Source organism: Idiotropiscis lumnitzeri, chromosome 1, assembly GCF_059441095.1.
Source record: "Idiotropiscis lumnitzeri isolate Australia: NSW breed Sydney's pygmy pipehorse chromosome 1, RoL_Ilum_1.0, whole genome shotgun sequence".
NCBI lineage: Eukaryota > Metazoa > Chordata > Actinopteri > Syngnathiformes > Syngnathidae > Idiotropiscis > Idiotropiscis lumnitzeri.
In genome coordinates, this window is record NC_142391.1 from 22,284,015 (window position 1) to 22,303,467 (window position 19,453).

General features: G+C 40.8%; 2 protein-coding genes and 1 non-coding gene across 3 annotated transcripts in view; 2 read left to right on the plus strand and 1 right to left on the minus strand.

Moving 5' to 3' along the window:
• Positions 1-399: 399 nt before the first annotated feature.
• Positions 400-4,176, minus strand: cfap157 (cilia and flagella associated protein 157). Its single transcript, XM_088303265.1, has 5 exons — positions 4,094-4,176; positions 2,766-3,034; positions 2,517-2,640; positions 2,191-2,437; positions 400-465 (listed from the first exon to the last, which is right to left on the minus strand). The coding sequence occupies exons 1-5, from the start codon at positions 4,174-4,176 to the stop codon at positions 400-402; spliced, it is 789 nt and encodes a 262-aa protein (XP_088159391.1).
• Positions 4,177-12,700: 8,524 nt separating this feature from the next.
• mmp11a (matrix metallopeptidase 11a) overlaps positions 12,701-19,453 on the plus strand; it is a 66,432-nt gene continuing 59,679 nt past the window's right edge. Inside the window, exon 1 of the mRNA XM_088288738.1 lies at positions 12,701-12,942. Coding sequence (XP_088144864.1) covers positions 12,802-12,942 — 141 coding nt within the window. The 5' untranslated portion in view covers positions 12,701-12,801. The remainder of the gene's footprint in view (positions 12,943-19,453) is intronic.
• On the plus strand, positions 18,307-18,379 carry trnaa-ugc (transfer RNA alanine (anticodon UGC)). The gene has a single exon. It is a non-coding gene; the product is annotated as a tRNA-Ala (tRNA).

The following is a 19,453-nucleotide window of genomic DNA, read 5'->3' on the forward strand; positions in this document are numbered from 1 at the left end:
AAAGATAATAGACAATATTAATAATGTAATAATAAAAAAAAACATAAATATTAACCATTAAAAGTTAGACTTTGCTTTTCAGTTGTGGTACAACAGAATTGTTAAAAAAAAAAAAACTTAGTCACTATACTGATTGGTGACACGGTCCGTTAACGTGCTAAACAAAGGTGATGTGTTTGAGTGGTGTGTCCTATGTTGTACGCAGCAATTTTACATTTATTCACTGTGTTGTTGATTTGTTGCTTCATCCACACACAAAAACACACACACTTCTCTTTCCAGTTTTTTTTTTTTTTTTATAGACGCTACCTTACATGACAAGGACACTTTCAGAAATGTTTTTGCACATTTCCAGGCTCTAAAAGTCTCACCCTGCAGGCAGAACATTGACATGTGTTTTCAGTTAACAGTGTTGTGAAAACCACCCTGAAGACCTTGATCAGATTGCACAACCTGTCCACGCGCCTGCACGCACGCACACACACACGCGCACACACAACACACACAACACACATCCACACGGAAGAGTGAAAAAGAGGAAGAGGAGGAGGGACGTGCTGTTATTGTGAAGGAAATACTTCTGATTCTCCCGGGAGTCAAACATTAACAAGACACATCATTGAGTTACAAGGGGCGGGACCTAAGGTCAGCTTCTGATTGGTGATCGGTGTAGTCTGTCATAGCCTCCACTGCACCTTCTGAAATGCCATTGGTTGTCCATGAATGTGGGTCGTTTTTGTCGTATTTGACGGCTGATCAAAAGGTTATGCTACTTTATATCTATGTGTAGTGTCGTTTTGTGCCATTTGTTTCGTTTCGTCTGTCTGTTAGCAACATGTAAGGCCCTTTGTCAACCTAAACCCGCCAAGGCGGGTGGTGCAACTCTATGTCAGAGGCGAATTAGACCAGTTCGTTTATTTCATAGATGAGTGCAGGCGGGTGGATCTGACAGTGGGCAGGCTGCGCCACTGTGGCCGTGTTTATAGTCTCCCGCCAATCGAAACAGCTCCTCTCATTCTCTTTAGTTGTAATTTAGTGTCATGTAGTGTCACATTCGTTGCCAACTAGTTTGATTTACTGTTGTGCAATTTGTAATCTTGTTTTACGCAACTAATTCTATGTAGGCTCACGTAGCGTCGTCTAATTTTGCGGCACGTTTTATGCGGTTCCATGTTGTCATTCATTTGGTGTCATCTTGCATGACTGTTACGTCGCGTCCTATGTATGTCCAGTCACATCCTGCCAAGTTATCGTGTTGTTTGCTTTCAGGAAGCGGATTGGTGATCTTATCATTTGAATTACTGAACGCTTAAAATTTCTGGAGCATTCCAGAATCTTTGTGTTTGTGTAACCGGAATCTCAGCCAGAATCATTGTATGCCATGTCAAGCAATGTAAAGTGTGGTCGTGTTAATTTATTTATTCATTTAATCTTGTTTGTCCATCTTGCGTTGTCATGTTGTTAGTGTTGTGTCATGTCGTATGTTGGGTTGTTGTGTATGGAAGTCATTGTATCGGTGGTTTGAAGGAGTTTCTGTAATCTGTACAATGATTACACATTACTGAGGTATGTGTTAATGTAGAATGTATGTTAAGCTTGTTGTTAGTTTGTGTAACGTGAAAGATAGAAAATGTAGTTTGATTCTGAGTTATGTAGTGCTGTTTTGATGTCGTTTGTGATGCAGCTCTTGTCCTTTGCACGACAGTTCATGTAGTCGTTAGTATGAAGACTTTTTGTATTTTTCTATTTCTGTGGTTTGCATGACATTCTGCTGTTTGTACGCCAGCTTATGTATTGTGTACAATAGTTTGGGTGAATTTCTGTGGTGCGACAGTTTCTGATAGAATTTGTAGTCTCCATGACAGTTTTGTAGTTTGTCAGGGACAGCAACACAGAGGAGTTCGAGGACTCATTCCCAACGTTGTCTTGCTGGCGACCACCGTGAACATGACGCGTCATTACGCTTCCTGGTCGTGTAGTCTTTGGTGTTGTTCCAGCAGGTTTATAGTTCATTTTAGGACTTTAGAAGGAGAACATACGAGCTGATTGATCACTGTGAAGAAGAACAACATAACATAAACAAGTATATTCACACATATGGGCAAAAAAAAACAAATCAGTAGGATATGGTCTTAAGAGAAGATTTTAGTTCCCAGAAGTCTATGCACATGTGTACATGTACATACTGACCTTCCTGCGGATGAGCTTGCGTCTGGGCTTCTTGACGAGCTCCTCCTGGAGGCGGCTGACCTCACAGAAGAGCTCCAGCTCTCTCTTCTGCATCACGTCCTTCTCCTGCCACAGAGTCATGTTTTCTCCCAGCATATTTTGCAGCTGAAGCATCTTCTCGCTGTTCTGCTCCCGCTCTTGCTCGAGCACTTTGCCCATCTTGTCCTCAAACACCACCTCCATGTTCCTCATGGTCTCGGCGATCATGCTGCCGGGACAACAAGGTTCACACTCCGTCCTGCGGCGGGAGGAATGAAGGAGAAGGAAGGGGAGGAAAGAGGAGTTACTTGGTCTTGTCTCGCTCTGCTTCCTCCCTGAGGCGGCGGACGGCGGCCTCCTGGTCCTGCTTTTGCTTCACCAGCTTCTCCTCCAGAGCCACCAGCTGCCCGGCCTGAACCTCCAGCTTCCCCACTGACAAGAATGACGAAAAGTAATTGCACATACCATTTGTCTAAGACTGTGTAGTTTGTATGTCGGTTGTTTCATTTGAATGACATGTACAAAGGAGTTAGTTAGTGTCCTTATTGCGCTCTGACCTTGCGTGCTGATTTCTGCGTTGAGCTCCTGTATGCGCGCCTCGAGCTGCTCTACTGTAGCCTCCAACTGCTCCATGCACTCCTTTTGGTGCTCCGCCGCCTCCTGCTGGCTCTCCACCTGCTCCATCAGCATCTCCACCTTCTTGTCCTTGGCGTCCAGCGAGCGCTTCAGATAGCGCGTCACGTCTGCCTTGTCCTTGAGCAGCACCCGCTGCTCGTATAGCAGGTCCTGGACTTGGTTCTCCAGCTCCTCACATTTGTTCTGGCACCTGGAATAAATTCAGATGTCGGTAAACAATGCCACACGTTAACTACAAAATGTGATGGTTCGCAAAGCTGGATGAGCCAACACATAAAGAGATTCCCATGAAAGATATGTAGCCTTTTTTGATATTTGTTGCCCACAACAGATTTTAAGCAAGGTTAATGTTAACTTGTCTAATGCTAATCCTAATTTGCGCTGTGGTTAGCAGACCGGTTACAAGATGTAAATGAAATGTGTTCTGGATATGCTGCCTACAGCTAATAACTGCTGAACTAAAAGGAAAAAAAATAATATGCCAAATGCTAATGCTAATCAGTGCTCTCTAGCTAGCAAGAAGGCCACTGACAAGTGCAAAATTTATTGACCAATTAACTTCTAATCTAATCAAACTAATCTAAACTTTTTTAATCATTGATTAATCTTTTACAAATCTCGTTCGTCCAAATGCTCTTCCAAGCCAAGCCTTCACAAGTATCCAACCGATGCATTTTCGGTTTGAAGATAGCGCCTAGCTAACTCACTTTCAATTGGAAGTGTTTGGGTCACGACTGATGTTTCTTGCGATCACAAGGTCACAAGAATGGATAAAAATGCCAATTGAGAAACGCCGGCTATCTTTGTGTAGAAACAAAAATAGACATTAACAAACATCTGCTTTTAATTATGAAATAATCCATTTTCTGACACATTACAGCCCAAACTCCAATCTCGTTGTACACTGAGTACAATGACAATATAGGGCATTCTGATTCGGAAACCAGGAAATGAATCCTAATCAATTTATGTTTGTGCACTTTTTGCATTGTCAACTTGAAATTATGTCATGTTTTCGAAGAAAATGTGGAAATAAAAAGTATTATTGAAACATAAAATATATCTATTTGATTTGTCACAAAAAAAAAATCAACAAATTCATTAGTTGCAGCCCTCCAACTGTTTGTGTTTCTGGATTAGTTTTTAGGATAGAACGCTTCATTTAAAAAAAATATTCTTCCTTTTTGCCCCACATGAAAGCTCACAAGCTACCGCACAAACTAGCATTGTTGTCTAAGAATTATCTTACTTCTCCAGCTGTTCCTCCAAATATCGTATTTGTGTTAGATACAACTTGTCCGTATCCAAAAGGTCGATGATTTCAGCCGCCATGGTTAATGGTTTATTCAGTTTTTATTTGATTTCGTTTCTTTAAATTGATTATTTTCTAAAATGAAAATTCAAGCTGTGACTGGCGGACAGGGAGCTGGGTGGTGCTGCCTTCTGGCACCTCTCGCAAAACTCAACTTTTACCAGACACTCGGCTTGTACGCGTGTTTAAATCAAATTCAAATGCCGGTTTTCCCCCCTCACGTCAAATTGGGACGTAACTTCGCTTCTGTGAACAAAAGACCTGACGTCACAATCAGAGGAGCTTTGCTTTGGCAACGTGGTTTGGTTGGACTGCTACTAACGGCCACCAGGTGGCGTCCTCGCTCTTCTTGATGGCTTCATAAGTGTACTTTAAAGACCTGAAGAAGTTCCGGAACGCCGATGAGGCGAGAAAATAGCGGCAAGCAGGTGATAGTCACACACAAAATTAATTGTTAACTTGGCAGATAGTACATAATAATAGATGGACTACAGTCTAATCATTTTCAACATATATTGTGGATTATTCCCCAGTATAAATCAAGTGAGATGTTGTAAAGGTTTTCACAGTTAGGATTGGATCATATCAGTAACTGGCAGTCATTTTTGTCAGCCATTTTATGGCTCTGACGGTCATGACAGCATGAAATGGATTCATAACTTGTCCGTGCGTTTCTTTATTAATGTTTTGATTTATATATGTTTCCATACTTGTGCTCAATGCCGGTGACAAAAATTGGTCAACCAGTGCTCCTGGCTACCAAAGAGGCTATCATCATAACATCTAAAAAAAATACAGTACTACATCGGCCTCAAGCGTAAAAAAGAGAGAAAGAGAAACTGAAATCCCAAAATTCTGTGAAATAGATTCAAAACCTTGGCTGTTCTTTGTGTTTAGCTGACGCATAATCAAAAGACTGCCATGCATGTTTGTTTGTCATGTTTATGTTTGTCAACTGGAATCCAACCTTTTACTCCCACTAACAAATATATTAGTACTTTGGCTTTGAGATTAGCACAGCTTCTGCAGCTTTTGGTTGACGATACATTTTAGGCTTTCTACATCAGTTGTAAGGGAGACAAATGCCAACATGTTGACAGTTGGTTATGTTTAGGCAACTTACTCAGAGTCTATTTGTGGTATAAATAAGGGATGGGGGGAATCGAGTATTGTGACATAACTTCTGTTGCTATTTTTAGGACTTGCGACTTGCTCAAACACAATATTTTGTGTCTTTAAAGATCTGTCAAAGTGCTTCATAACAGATTCCAATATGGAAAATTCTGTTTTGAAAATGGTTTGCAATAAATGTGTTTCTTTTTAAAACGTCCAAAATATTTAACCAAACCATGTAAGTCCATCCAACACCTCTGTGAGCATGCGACCAAGTGAGATGCCATAGATGTGCAAACAGAAAGCTTTTGATATTCCAGTAATTATAAACGTAGTGTAACTAACACACGGAGGTGCAATACATACAAGCACAGCAAACATAGATTTTTGTGGACATAAATTCCGACTTTCTTGTAGAAAAAAATAAAATAAAAAATTCACAATGAAACTTGACTCTTAATAAAACTCTCTGAAAGACCTCGGCTAATCAAGACCAGCTCTGTCATAGCTCAGGTTTTCTGGATAGTCTGCAGAAAAAACGAGCGAACAAATCATCATCAGTGACCACACCGTGACCATCAGGAAGTAAACCAACGTTGCTTTGATGTCCTGAATTTAACGCTGTCATCTCATTAGCTCACATGCGGCGATGAGCGATGCAATGGGTTCCCGTCACAAGCAGAGAATGCCGTTTAATGCTTAAACACACACACACGGACGCACACACACACAGGTCCTGGCGTCTGCTTCCTATTAAGACTTGCACACATGCTTTTTGTTTGCAGAAAACTATGCTGACATCAACTAAAAAATACTTTTCTGATGCTTCCTGATGATAGGAAGCTTAATTCCGCCGTCGCCCACAAAGCTTCATCAGCGGACACATGACGGACACTTGAGCAGTGAGCTTTTACCTTCCGTTGCGCCTCAGGACCACCCACAAACACCAGCAAACAGTTGATTGGAGTTTTGTGTTGCATGGCGAGTCCTCAAACTTTGATGCTGTGTTTCTATACGCAATGATGGGAAGCTTCATAACTTCCATCCGTTTAGTGTATATGGTTCAAATATTGTAGCAACTGGACAAATATGTAGAAGTAGTCCCAATTTAAAGACCCCTGGTCAGTGGTCCCCTTGTCAAACGTAACCAAAATGACTAAAATGATCACTTAAAAAAAAGTCACGGACTTAATGTCTTTTCTGGCATTGCTTTTTTAAATCATTTTTGGGGTCTGCTCATGATAGACATCGGCCAAATTTCATGTTTCTTCTCTAGCATCGGGCTGAAATTTCAGCCCAGAAATCTGGAAAAATTTGCTTTGAATGACCCTTGCACCTGACCACAATTACTCTGAAGTGGGCGCCTACTGATGTGTTTTCAGCAATTTCTTCTTGAGACTTTTTTGTCCGTATACCCATGGGAGGCATGTCTGACAAATATCATGTTGCAAAAATGAAGCTGGCTGAATTTTCCAAAAATCTCTTTTGACAAGTTTGTCTTAGAATGACCTCCGGACATGGCCAAAGTGACCGTGGCATGGTCACTTCAAATCTAAATGTCGAACTATTTGTGTCATGGCTTTTTTGAGACTTTTTTGTTCGCTGTTAAGCTTTACCAAGACGGCAATATTGTTTACATTGGCCTTAGCATAGTGTGGGCCACTCGAATGAGATGACAAAACCTTTTTTTCTTTGTTTCCCAGTGGAAACGCTGTAGTCGTCACAAAGCAAACTCCCCCGAAACGGGAGCTAAGTGAAAAATCCCACCCCGAAAGTCTAGGGTCTGAATATTCCAAAACTTGCATGGTGCAATGTAATCCCTGGAATTTGCCCCTAAAATGTCCACTTCTGTCTTTTCAGGTAGGACTTGTAGAGGCGTTTTTGTGGGTCTCCGGTTGATCGACATGTCGTCCTACATTTCATGTTGGTAAGTCAAACTGGCTTCAGGGGTTGAATTTTTAGAAAAGCTCTACTGATCCAATTTTTGTGACTGTATAAAGAATGTCAACCACTTAGAAGACAATATTTTTGTTCCTCAATCGTAAACGTCCTATCGGAATTCTTGACATCATCATCTGTCAATATTTGTTTTCTTTAGACTCCCCCTCCGGAGGTTAGCATTAACATTGGAACTTTCTTCTCTTCACCAATCTTTGTCTTCCTTACTTCCTGCTCCAAAATGTTTTAATGTCCAGTACACGTGATGATATAAAGCTTAAGGATAATGTAGACGTTAGAAATAGAATCAGCATAAGCACTTTTTTTGCCATGTGTGACGTCGTGATGTGATCATCATTGATGTTATCATCATTGTTGTCTTGTTGCGGATGCGGGTCAGTCCAGTGCCGTGAAGCGTTTTGTGTGGGCCTCTGATGTAAGATAAATGATTCCTTTATTCAGCCCACGAGGGAAACATTAACAAAATATGTTGGCCACCATTTAAAAAAGCTAAAAAACAGGAAGAACCCCCCCCCCAAAAAAAAATCAGATCAAAGAAAAAAAATACTGAATTGAATGTTAGCCATTTGGCATCCTTCCTTGTCATCCTCAAAGATGAACTCAGCATAATTGCAATGCTTTTTACAACATTTGCTGCAGTAAAGGTGTTGTTTATGGCAAGGAAAACAACATAGTACTGTTATCTTGATATTATTTTATTAGTACTTCATTGCTAAGTAGGTCAGAAGCTTGCTCGGAGGCATCGTTCCAAGTTTTTGCAATGAGTAGATTAAATAAAAAGGAACAACGAGAACATTGTCGAGAGCATTGTTATCGTGATGAAGTTGAGCTTTGAACAGACGCGTTATTGATAAATCTGTTCAGAGTTGAACTGGTGGACTTCATGTGTTAAAGATTGTTTCATTGTGGCGCAAATGTAGAATATTAACAGTGTAAATTAATTCAGGCCATTTGTCAAGTATATGAGGTTCAAATTTGGTAGCAATCGAACAATAACTCTTGGAGTGGTCCGTCTTTGAAGCATCCATGAAAAATGAGCATCATAACCCGAAAATGGCCACTTCAAGCACTTGTGATAGACAAATGCGCCAAATTTAATGTTGTGGAGTTAAACTAACCTCAGGGGGTGAATTAAAAAAAGTATTTAGCCTTCTCTGCGTTTCTACTTATTAGAATTAGAATTAGAATTAGATTCTAATTCTAATCAAGTTATCAAAATTTGTTGCCATGCTCCGCCAACCCGCTGTGACTAAAACCAAAACGCTTCACATTTGTCTAGTAGTATATAAGGTTCAAATTTGGTGACAGTGGGACAAAAAAATTCCAAGTTATCAACCTATAAAGGAGACCTGGCTGTAACTGAAAATAAAAACTGCTTCTAACCAAAATAGCAAGACTTCATGTGTCTTTTCAAGAATGAGTTCTTCAATTTTTTGTCGGTCTCCTCATGATAGATACCAAATGTCATGTTTTTAAATGAAACAGGCTTTACGAATGTAATGAGTTTTTCACCTAAAATGTCACCTTGAACCAATATGGCAGACTTCCTGTCGTGTTGGGCATGACTTTTTTGTGAGTTTACTCATAATATTATTGTCTCCCAAATGTCATGATGCTGAGTCAAACTGGCTTGAGGGATAAATATAGAAAAATAATTGCTGTTAAGTTAGTTTTGGCCCAAAAAAATGGCCACTTTGAACCAAAACAGCTGACTTATTTCGCATAGATTTTTGAAGCTTTTTTGTTGATCGTATTGTCTCGGGGAGCTCAATTTTTAAACAATTTCACAGGGCGAGTGCACTCATTAGATATTTGTGTTAGATGGCAGGTAGGGCTGGACGATAAACCGAAAATTTACCGTTACCGAAATTTATTACAATGACCGAAATCATTGTGCCCATGTCGGTAAATTCGGTGTTTAAAAAAAGAAAGAAAAGCCTTTTCTGTCTGCGGCAATGTTCATGCCCCTTTAAGACCGCTACAGCGCCTCTAGTCACGTGACTCCACCAGTCTGCTCGAGAAAGAAAACAGACGTCGCTGTCATAGCTGGCGATTCAAATCCAGAGAATTTTTCACCACCCACAACACAACCATGCTGTGCTGAAAGTTCAAAGTGAGAAGCAAGGTTCGACAAGTGACAACAGCCCATGAACGGAGGCGACACCATACGAGGGAACGTCTCAGAGGTGGACGCGATAGCCTAGCACATAGCTAAAGATAAAGCTCCTCTAGTTCCAGTGGCGCGCACAGGATTTAAACGCTTCATGAAAGCCGTATTTCCCGATATGGACTACATCGGGCCGGGATCTTAGACATGTCAAGCATTTTGCATCTCCATCCGACTTGTGGTCGGGTCGCAACATGGATCCCTGATTGAGCCTGACTGTGCATTACATAGATGACAAGTGGCGACTGCGCACCAGAGTGCTCGAGACGGCACATTTTCCCCGATGATGCACACTTGTTTATTTGGCTTGCATTGACATTTTCTTTCATTTTATTTAGCATTTTTTTATTTGCCATTATTTACATCATAAGAGCATCTTGGCGCAATCTATTTGCAGAAAATGATTTTGCAAGAGGTACCCTTTTTCTTTGTGACATTGTTCAAGTCATGCAAAGCAAGCTATTTGGAATGTTCATACAAATGATTTTTGTACTTTTATTTTTCATTGAAAGTAAAAGTGTACCAGTTGGACAATAAAAAAAAAACAGTCAATATGCAATTCCTGCATTTATTTTGATTTTAGTCCACGGGGGAATTTATCGTGCATTTATCGTTATTGAGGTAAAATTCCTCAATTTCTCGCGATATTGATTTGAGGTCATATCGCCCAGCCCTAATGGCAGGTTTGTTGTGTTGTTATGGGCATCGCTTCCGAGATTCTTTTGTGGGTCTAATGGTGATAGACTTGTCAAAAAAATTTCAAGACTGGCCTCAGTTGAAAATGCATCTTTTTTTATGCAACTCTACCAAGCTGTTCTCATTTACTTTTAAACTGGATCTGTGTTGCGTCTTCTCGGCTCCTGCTTCGTCTCTCCTTCCGGCTTCCTTGTCAGCGAGCCTGAATCACGTCATTCCACATATACTCTACTTGGCAGCCGCTCGCAACGCGACGCCAAGGCTGGCTTTTTCTTAATTGAGATCCTATGTTGTGTGCTAGAACGCTTCCACAGCCTCATAAAAAAAAAAATTAAATAAATACAAATTGTAGGAGCCGCTTGTGATATGCATGTGCATGTTTATGTCGTCAGAATGAGCAGAGCGCTGTGTCGTGATTCACTTTGGACTTTAAGTTTGGAGCAGGAATGTTCCGTGGTGACCATTAATGTGATGCCCGCAAGTGTCTCGACATCGTTTATGTGTGTCTACTTGTCATGAGACTGATAATAGATATTTCATACTGTTTCATTCTCAGATGCTTTTACACAAACTGTCCACTGACATGTAAAACCTAAATACTAAACGAGAACACTCGCAAGGAGCTGCTGTAGGCCACAACTCATTCCCAGATAAGGCACACATCCAACACTCCAGCTGCTTTGCCATTCAGCTTGTCCTAGGTACAGTAATTACATTTTTACAGATTTATGTGTATTTTTTTTTTTTTGTGGAACGGCCTAAAGGCATTTTATTTCAGTGGAGAAATTTTGATTTGAAATATGAGGATATTACATAGCAATTGCACAAAATCTCCAGAAGACCATTTTTGAAGAACCCAAGAAAACAACCAAAGTAATCCTAAAATGGCCACTTCAAGGCAAAATGCCATACTTGTTATGGCTCTTCACGCAGCGCTACTTGAGACTTTTTGTTGTGTTTACTCTTGATATATGAGTTTCAGTGTAAAATACTTTATTACTTCCAGTTGGCACACTATTCTTGCCGCTGTTTGATGAAACGGAATTTAACCCATTGCGGGACTTATAAAGACTTATTGTAATCTGTTGTAAGGTTTCAAATGTTGAATTTTTTTCGGCGTTCCGCATTTCTTGCCAGTTTTTACAGGCGGTTCCTTTCCAAGTGTGCTCATGAAAGCCAAGCATCCGTGTGCTATTATTAGGGCTTGTAATTACGCGAATGATCTCAAAGTGATTCACAGAAGGATTTTTTTTGTACCCCTTTTTTCCTGCTCAATGTGGTCACAAAGCCCCCCCTTGGACAACCAACTCCCTCCTCAAGCCCCCTCCTTAGCAGGTCTTTTATGTCCCAGCTGTGAAAATAAAAGTTCCCCTTATGGAAACGTGATCACTCCGCTTACTCACAGCAAGAAGTGATTCACGTCTGCTTTTCTTTAAAGACACTAAACATGTCTTATTCTGTATTTGTTTTTGTGTTTCATGAACTTTTTTTATTATATCTGCACTTATGATTGAATCATTTCTGTTATTACAACTGCCAAGTACCAACTACATGGTTATACAATACAATATAATACAACGTTATTTATATAGCGCATTTCACAACAGCTGGAGCTGTAACAAAGCGCTTTCCATATGGTGTAATATAAATTAGCGGGAAATTAGCACACAAATGAAAAGAAAAACAAGTGATACCAGAAGAACAGCGACGTCTCATTTTGAGCCGAAATCTAAGAAATAAAAATGTGTCTTCAAATGAGTTTTGAAAGTGGACAGAGAGGGGGCTTGCATAAGATTTACAATTTACAACAGTTATAACAAAAATCTCCTGAAAACTAGTAACTTTTGGAGGATCATTTTATATTTAATCCTGGAGCCCAAAATAAGATCCTGCTGGTAAGGGTATTACTTTTTGAGTGGTCCAGAAACTTTTAGCAGAGAGTCTGCTTTTGCAAAAATATGGAGAACTCAGGTGTTGTCTGAAAGGGCAATCATAAATTATGGTTTTCTCCACACAGTGATTGTGTGGTCACATTTTATCTGTCAATCAAGGACAGCCTGAACTCTTTTTTTTTAGCCCCACACACCAACTAAATGTCTGTCTGTCTGTCTTTGAATTTAAATACTAACAACCTGCTCAAGGGCACCAAAACTTTTTTTTTTATTTGGCAGACAGGTTTATCTTGAGTAACCACTCAAAAAAGTCTCAAGAAGCAATGCAGTCATAAATTATGGTTTTCACCACGCAGTAATTGTGTAGTCACATTGTATCTGTCAATCAAGCTAGGTGTTGCCTTCAGGGACAGCCAGAACTCATTTTTTCTATGTTCTAAAAAAACACATAAATATCTGCAAGTATCTTAATTCGCGGGTATCGAACCTTGAGTATGCGGGGGTCAACTGTCGGGTGTTGCTTTCAGGGACACCCTGAAATCTCAGTTTTTCTCCCATAATAGTTATAGTTGAGTTTGGAGATCAGAGTGAAAGTGCCCTCGCGTTTTTGGCACGCTGAGGGTTAACCGTCACATAGTGTCGACCAAATAACGCTCTTGAGCGCGTTTATGTGTGTGTGCGCGTGTGGGGGGAGTGATTACGGTGGCCCGTGGAGAACAAAGAAACATCGCGGCGATATTTAAAGCGGGGGAGGTACGGTGGCGGACGACTTGAATCGACAACCAAGCGCGCGTCACCACAAGCAGCAGCCGGCCGAGATGCGGACAAGCGCGCACGCATCCGGCGGCCTCTTCTGCAGTTGGCTCCTCATCCTCTTGCTCGCCGTGCTCGGGCCCGAGTGCGCGCGTGCGCGCGCTTCCGCCACCTCCGCCGGCAGCCACCATCACAAAGCGCCACAAGTGAGTTGTTGGTGTTTGTTGGTTGTTGTTGTTTTTTCAACCTGGCTTCCTTCACACTTGTTGTATGGGGGCGTGCACGCGCCAACGCGCGACTCACGTGTAGTGTGATTTTGCGTGTTTTGGAATATTGTTGACTTCCTGCTTTTGTTTATGTGCTTTTAAGTGCATTCCACGCCCGACGCTCTCGCACTCACGCTCTGTTGCCGCCACTCAGTTATTATTTACCAAAATCGCTGCACGTGCCAATTGTTTAGCCTCAAGTGTCATTCTAATGACTCACTATTGCTTTTTTTCTTTTTCTTTATTTCCAAGCTCAGCACTTGGTCTACATGCACGCACTAGTCCTCCAGGTACAGAACATTGATTTTCTCGTGCAGTCTTTCTTGTTTTACACTTAAAAGGAGAACCTACGGATGAATAAAATATAAGTAGTAGCAGCGAAAAAGGCTCTAGTATGAGAAAAGGAACTTGGCACCAGTAGTCCTCATCCAAGGAAAACTGGCAGCGAACAAATATTAGGAACTACTTTCAGTCTTGATAAATGACACTGGAACTATTTGCTGCCACCCAAAAGCACCACAGTTACAGGAACAATACCTGCATTTCCACTGTAAGTTTCACAAATCTTTAGGTCTTGGTGCTAAAAGATCTTTGAGTTCCAGTAAATTACCTGCAAACTGAAACTAAATTGAGAACAAGAGAACAAATCAAAGCCTTCCAAAAGTTCCTGGTTCACGTACTGTTCCAGTGATCTTAGGGTTCTTGCTACTACTAGTTCATGAAGTGTCTTCTTCCAGTTCTAGTTAGCTACCATGAAACAAAATTAAGACAACACACCCGGGTCCTCCAAAACGTCTTAGTTCCACCTTAAATTCCAGCATTTTTTGGGTTTAGTTCGTAATTCTAATCGTACATGTAGGGTCTTCTTTCAGTCTGTATGCATTATCCTAAATGAAGGCAATAGTTTTGTACCGTCAGAATACACCACAGTCCTCCAAAGCTTGCCCGCTCTCCTACAGTTTCAGAAACGTGGAGTTCAGTGTCATGTTTTAAGTTCCAGCAGTCCCAACAACCTTTGTTCTTGGTACATGTATTTTCTGGAGCTGCCTGCTTGCAATCAACGTGAGCTACATTTTGACCTACAGTTCCAGACACCTTCATCGTTCTTGGCGCTTGTAGTCCCTGAAACCGTTAAGTATCTGATCGGACCCTTTACAGTTCCAGCAGTTTACGCACGTTTCTGTTGTGCAGCGAAGCAAAGTTGCTGACTTGGGTAGCGTGTGTGCAACGGAAAGTAGTAATCAGAGGCCTTTAACACATTTAGTCAACAACACCATAAAAAAAAACAGTCAGACTGACTAAGGCATTACAGTGCATGTGTGTGCATGCCTATGCATGCCACACTTTCTCCTATTTTTGTGTATGTTACAGTAATACCACATTTAAAAATGTATGGTTTTGAATAATATAAAATATGGCCACCGCGCATAAAATATATAATAAGCCGCAGCGGTGAGAGCAAGACGACCAGGAACTGCATGAGATAGAATGACAACAATTCTGAAACACAATGCATTAAGAGCATTTTGGATTGGCAAATACGTTCAAACATATTAGCGAGTATGTTTGAATGTATTCGTAACTTTGTTCGTCATACTCGCAAGTACGTTCATAAGTCAAGTACAATGCAAGACCCTTAAGCATCATGGGGAAAATGCTACGTTTTTAGAATTCACCCTACAAGTATTTGTATTTACAAACAGGTGTGCATTTGACTAAATTGTGCCTGTCCGTTTTTTGTCATGTCAGCGCCCTGTGTAATAAAAAATAAATCATTCGTCTGGCGTCATTTTCTAAAGCCGAACCAAACCAATCGCCGATTGGTCAGTCCATCGGTCAGGTGGTTCTTCTTCTTATAGTCCGTTAGAAGTCCGTTTGTCCGTCAATTGTTCCGTTTCACATGCACTTATTTGCCAGTCTTGTGATCTAGTGGCTACTGCGGCTGTTTTAACATCTAAAACGCCAACAAGTCTTAATTCGAAGTTTGAAATCGCTTACTTGAACCAGAATCCAGCTTTGCTTTGCATGGTCCAGATTAAATAAAATAAAACTCCAACTACTATTTATAAATATTGCTGATGCTGTTTCTTCTCCTTCATGCATGGATTACCGCTATTGTACAGGAAGCATAAAGCGTTTCCATACACAGACAATGCCCCCGCGATCAGTTTTGAATATAAACAGCCACAACCATAAAGGTTTATTTACAAATAAATACACATACATAAACTATTAGACTCAAACAAAGATTGTAGATTTGTGTTGTCATAGCAAAGAGATGTGAAGTCTTCCAATCATCCCCCGCAAACACGAGACTAACTGTAGTCAGGAAAACGAGCGTCCGTCAGTGACGGACTGAGAGATCCGTTGGGACTTGGTAACTTAGTGATGAATACACAGATGGCCAAAAACTCACTTCCATCCTTGCCTCGACCAACCTTTTTTTTTTTTAAGTTTCCCTTCTATTGTTGTCAGCAAAACCGGTCCATCAGTCTGGCGGAATGCTCACCTCTCTTAACAAATTTGTTAGAATGTACGTTGTATGTATGTAAGTTCAAAATGACAGCAATTATGCCACGAAGCTAACAAGTGACACTTAAATCGCAAATCTCTGTCTTAATTTCTTTTTTTTCGTATGTTAAATGATGAAGGAGAAGTTTGATTTTCAAGGACAATGTGTTTCAACCAGTTGTTTCCCAGTGTGTCTTATCACGGCTGTGCTGGAGCACCTTGTTATGTCTGCAGCATGTTGACAGGCCCGCGCACGCCTTGCGGAGCACAGTTACACGCTGTCTCCAGTTACAAAACACGGCGGCTTTCCCTCCTTTAGATCAAATGCCCAAGTGCTCGCTTAGCTTTACCATTCCTTGAGAAACAGAGGAAAAAAAGTGTTTGGTTGAGCGGGGAGTTAGCTCAAATGGTTGTGGGCTTGCTTAGCATGTGAGAGGTAGTGCGATCAATACTCCGATTCGCCATTTGTCTTTGTGACTTTGTGGAGCATCTTAAGTTTTGACGTGGTTGATGATGATTTAGAAATGTTTTGTTGGAGGATACGAGGAATTAGCTCAAATGTCAGAGCGATTGCTTTGCATGAAATGTTCGTGGTTCATGATGATTTAAAATTTTTAATGATGATATTTTTTAAGAATGTATGGGGATGAACTCAAATGGTGGTGTCCTCGCTTCGCATGTGTGAGGTAGTGGGGTCAACACCCGCATTCTCCATTTGGCTTTGCTTTGCAGACTGACCATGGATGGGTTTTCATTTTTGATGATTATTTAGAATTTTCAATGATGATAATATTTGCTGAAAATTTATGGGGAATTAGCTCAGGTGGTACAGCGCTCGCTTAGCATGTGAGAGGTAGTGGGATAAATCCCCACATTCTCCGTTTGTATTTGCTTTACAGACCGTGCAATGTTTTTCCTTTTGATGATTATTTAGAATTTTCAATGATGATGATATTTTCAGGAAATGTATGGGGAATTCGCTCGAATGGTGGAGTGCTCAATGCCCACGTTCTCCATTTGGAATTGCGTTGCAAACCGAGTTTCCATTTGTGGTTTATGTCGATTTAGAATTTTAAAGGTAATATTTTCTGATTAGGTTTTGGGAATTATCTCAAGTGGTTGAGTGCTCGCTTAGCATGTGAGAGGTATTTAGGTCAGTACCCACATTCTCCATTTGGATTTGCTTTTTAGACTGAACATGGATTGTGTTAAATTTTTGATGATTATGTAGAATTTTAAATCATGATGATATTTTCTACAAACGTATGGGGAATTCGCTCCAATGGTAGAGTGCTTCCTTAGAATGTGAGTGGTAGTGGAATCAATGCCCACATTCTCGACTTAGATCTGAGTTGCAAGCTGAGTTTTCCATTTGTGGTTGATGACGATATAGATATTAATGATGATATATTCCTATGATGAGCGGGGAGTTAGCTCAAGTGGTAGAGCGCTTGCTTCACATGTGAGAGGTAGTGGGCTCTATGTACTCAGTCTCCATTTGGATTTGCTTATCGGAGGCAGAATAGTTTTTCCCAGTTGATGATTTATTTAGAATTTGCAATGATGATGATATTCTTCAGAAATGTGTGGGGAATTACCTCAAGTGGTAGAGCGCTCGCTTAGCATGTGACAGGTAGTGGGATCAATACCCGCATTCTCCAATTTGATCTGAGTTGCAAGCAGAGTTTTCCATTTGTGGTTGATGTTGGTTTTTATTGTTGATATTTTATTGTTTGTGATTGATGATGATCTCGATTTTAATGATGATATTTTCATATTATGTGTGGGGAATTAGCTCAAGTGGTAGAGCGCTAGCTTTACATGTGAGAGGTAGTGGGATCAATGCCCACATTCTCCATTTACATTTGCTCGGCAGACTGACTGTGGTTATTTTTCAGTTTTTGATGATTATTTAGAATTTTCAATGATGGTGATATTCCCTGGAATTGTGTGGGGAATTAGCTCAAGTGGTAGAGCGCTCGCTTAGCATGTGAGAGGTAGTGGGATCAATGCCCACATTCTCCATTTACATTTGCTCGGCAGACTGACTGTGGTTATTTTTCCGTTTTTGATGATGATTTAGAATTTTCAATGATGGAGATATTCTCTGGAAATGTGTGGGGAATTAGCTCAAGTGGTTGAGTGCTCGCTTTGCATGTGAGAGGTAGTGGGATCAATACCCACATTCTCCATCTCCGTGTGCATTTGCTCTGCAGAGTGACAGTGGTTATTTTTCCATTTTTAATGATTATTTAGAATTTTCAATGATGGTGATATTCTTTGGCAGTGTCTGGGGAATTAGCTCAAGTGGTAGAGCGCTCGCTTTGCATGTGAGAAGTAGTGGGATCAATACCCACATTCTCCATTTACATTTGCTCGGCAGACTGACTGTGGTTATTTTTCCGTTTTTGATGATTATTTAGAATTTTCAATGATGGTGATATTCCCTGGAATTGTGTGGGGAACTAGCTCAAGTGGTAGAGCGCTCGCTTATCATGTGGGCGGTAATGAGATCAATGCCTACATTCTCCATTTGCATTTGCTCTGCAACCTGACTGCGGATATTTTTCCGTTTTTGATGATTATTTAGAATTTTCAATGATGGTGATATTCTTTGGCAGTGTCTGGGGAATTAGCTCAAGTGGTAGAGCGCTCGCTTCGCATGTGAGAGGTAGTGGGATCAATGCCCACATTCTCCATTTGCATTTGCTCTGCAACCTGACTGTGGATATTTTCCCGTTTTTGATGATGATTTAGAATTTTCAATGATGGTGATATTCCCGTGAATTGTATGGGGAATTAGCTCAAGTGGTAGAGCGCTCGCTTTGCATGTGAGAGGTAGTGGGATCAATACCCACATTCTCCATTTGCATTTGCTCTGCAACCTGACTGTGGATATTTTCCCGTTTTTGATGATGATTTAGAATTTTCAATGATGGTGATATTCCCGTGAATTGTATGGGGAATTAGCTCAAGTGGTAGAGCGCTCGCTTAGCATGTGAGAGGTAGTGGGATCAATGCCCACATTCTCCATTTGCTCTGCAGACTGACTGTGGTTATTTTTCAGTTTTTGATGATTATTTAGGATTTTCATTGATGGTGATATTCTTGTGTAGTGTGTGGGGAATTAGCTCAAGTGGTAGAGCGCTCGCTTCGCATGTGAGAGGTAGTGGGATCAATGCCCTTATTCTCCATCTCCGTTTGCATTTCCTCTGTAAACTGACTGTGATTATATTTCCGTTTTTGATGATTATTTAGAAATTTCAATGATGGTGATATTCCTTCAATTGTATGGGGAATAAGCTCAAGTGGTCGAGTTCTCGTTTCGCATGTGAGAGGTAGTGGGATCAATGCCCACATTCTCCATTTACATTTGCTCGGCAGACTAACTGTGGTTATTTTTCCGTTTTTGATGATTATTTAGAATTTTCAATGATGGAGAAATTCTCTGCAAATGTGTGGGGAATTAGCTCAAGTGGTAGAGCGCTCGCTTTGCATGTGAGAGGTAGTGGGATCAATGCCCACATTCTCCATTTGCATTTGCTCTGCAGACTGACAGTGGTTATTTTTCCGTCCGTCTTTGATGATTAGTTAGAATTTTCAATGATGGTGATATTACCCTGAATTATATGGGGAATTAGCTCAAGTGGTAGTGCGCTCGCTTAGCATGTGAGAGGTAGTGGGATCAATGCCCACATTCTCCATTTACATTTGCTCTGCAGACTGACAGTTGTTATTTTTCCGTCCGTCTTTGATGATTATTTAGAATTTTCAATGATGGTGATATTCCCTGGAATTGTGTGGGGAATTAGCTCAAGTGGTAGAGCGCTCGCTTAGCATGTGAGAGGTAGTGGGATCAATGCCCACATTCTCCATTTGCATTTGCTCTGCAACCTGACTGTGCATATATTTCCTTTTTTGATGATTATTTAGAATTTTC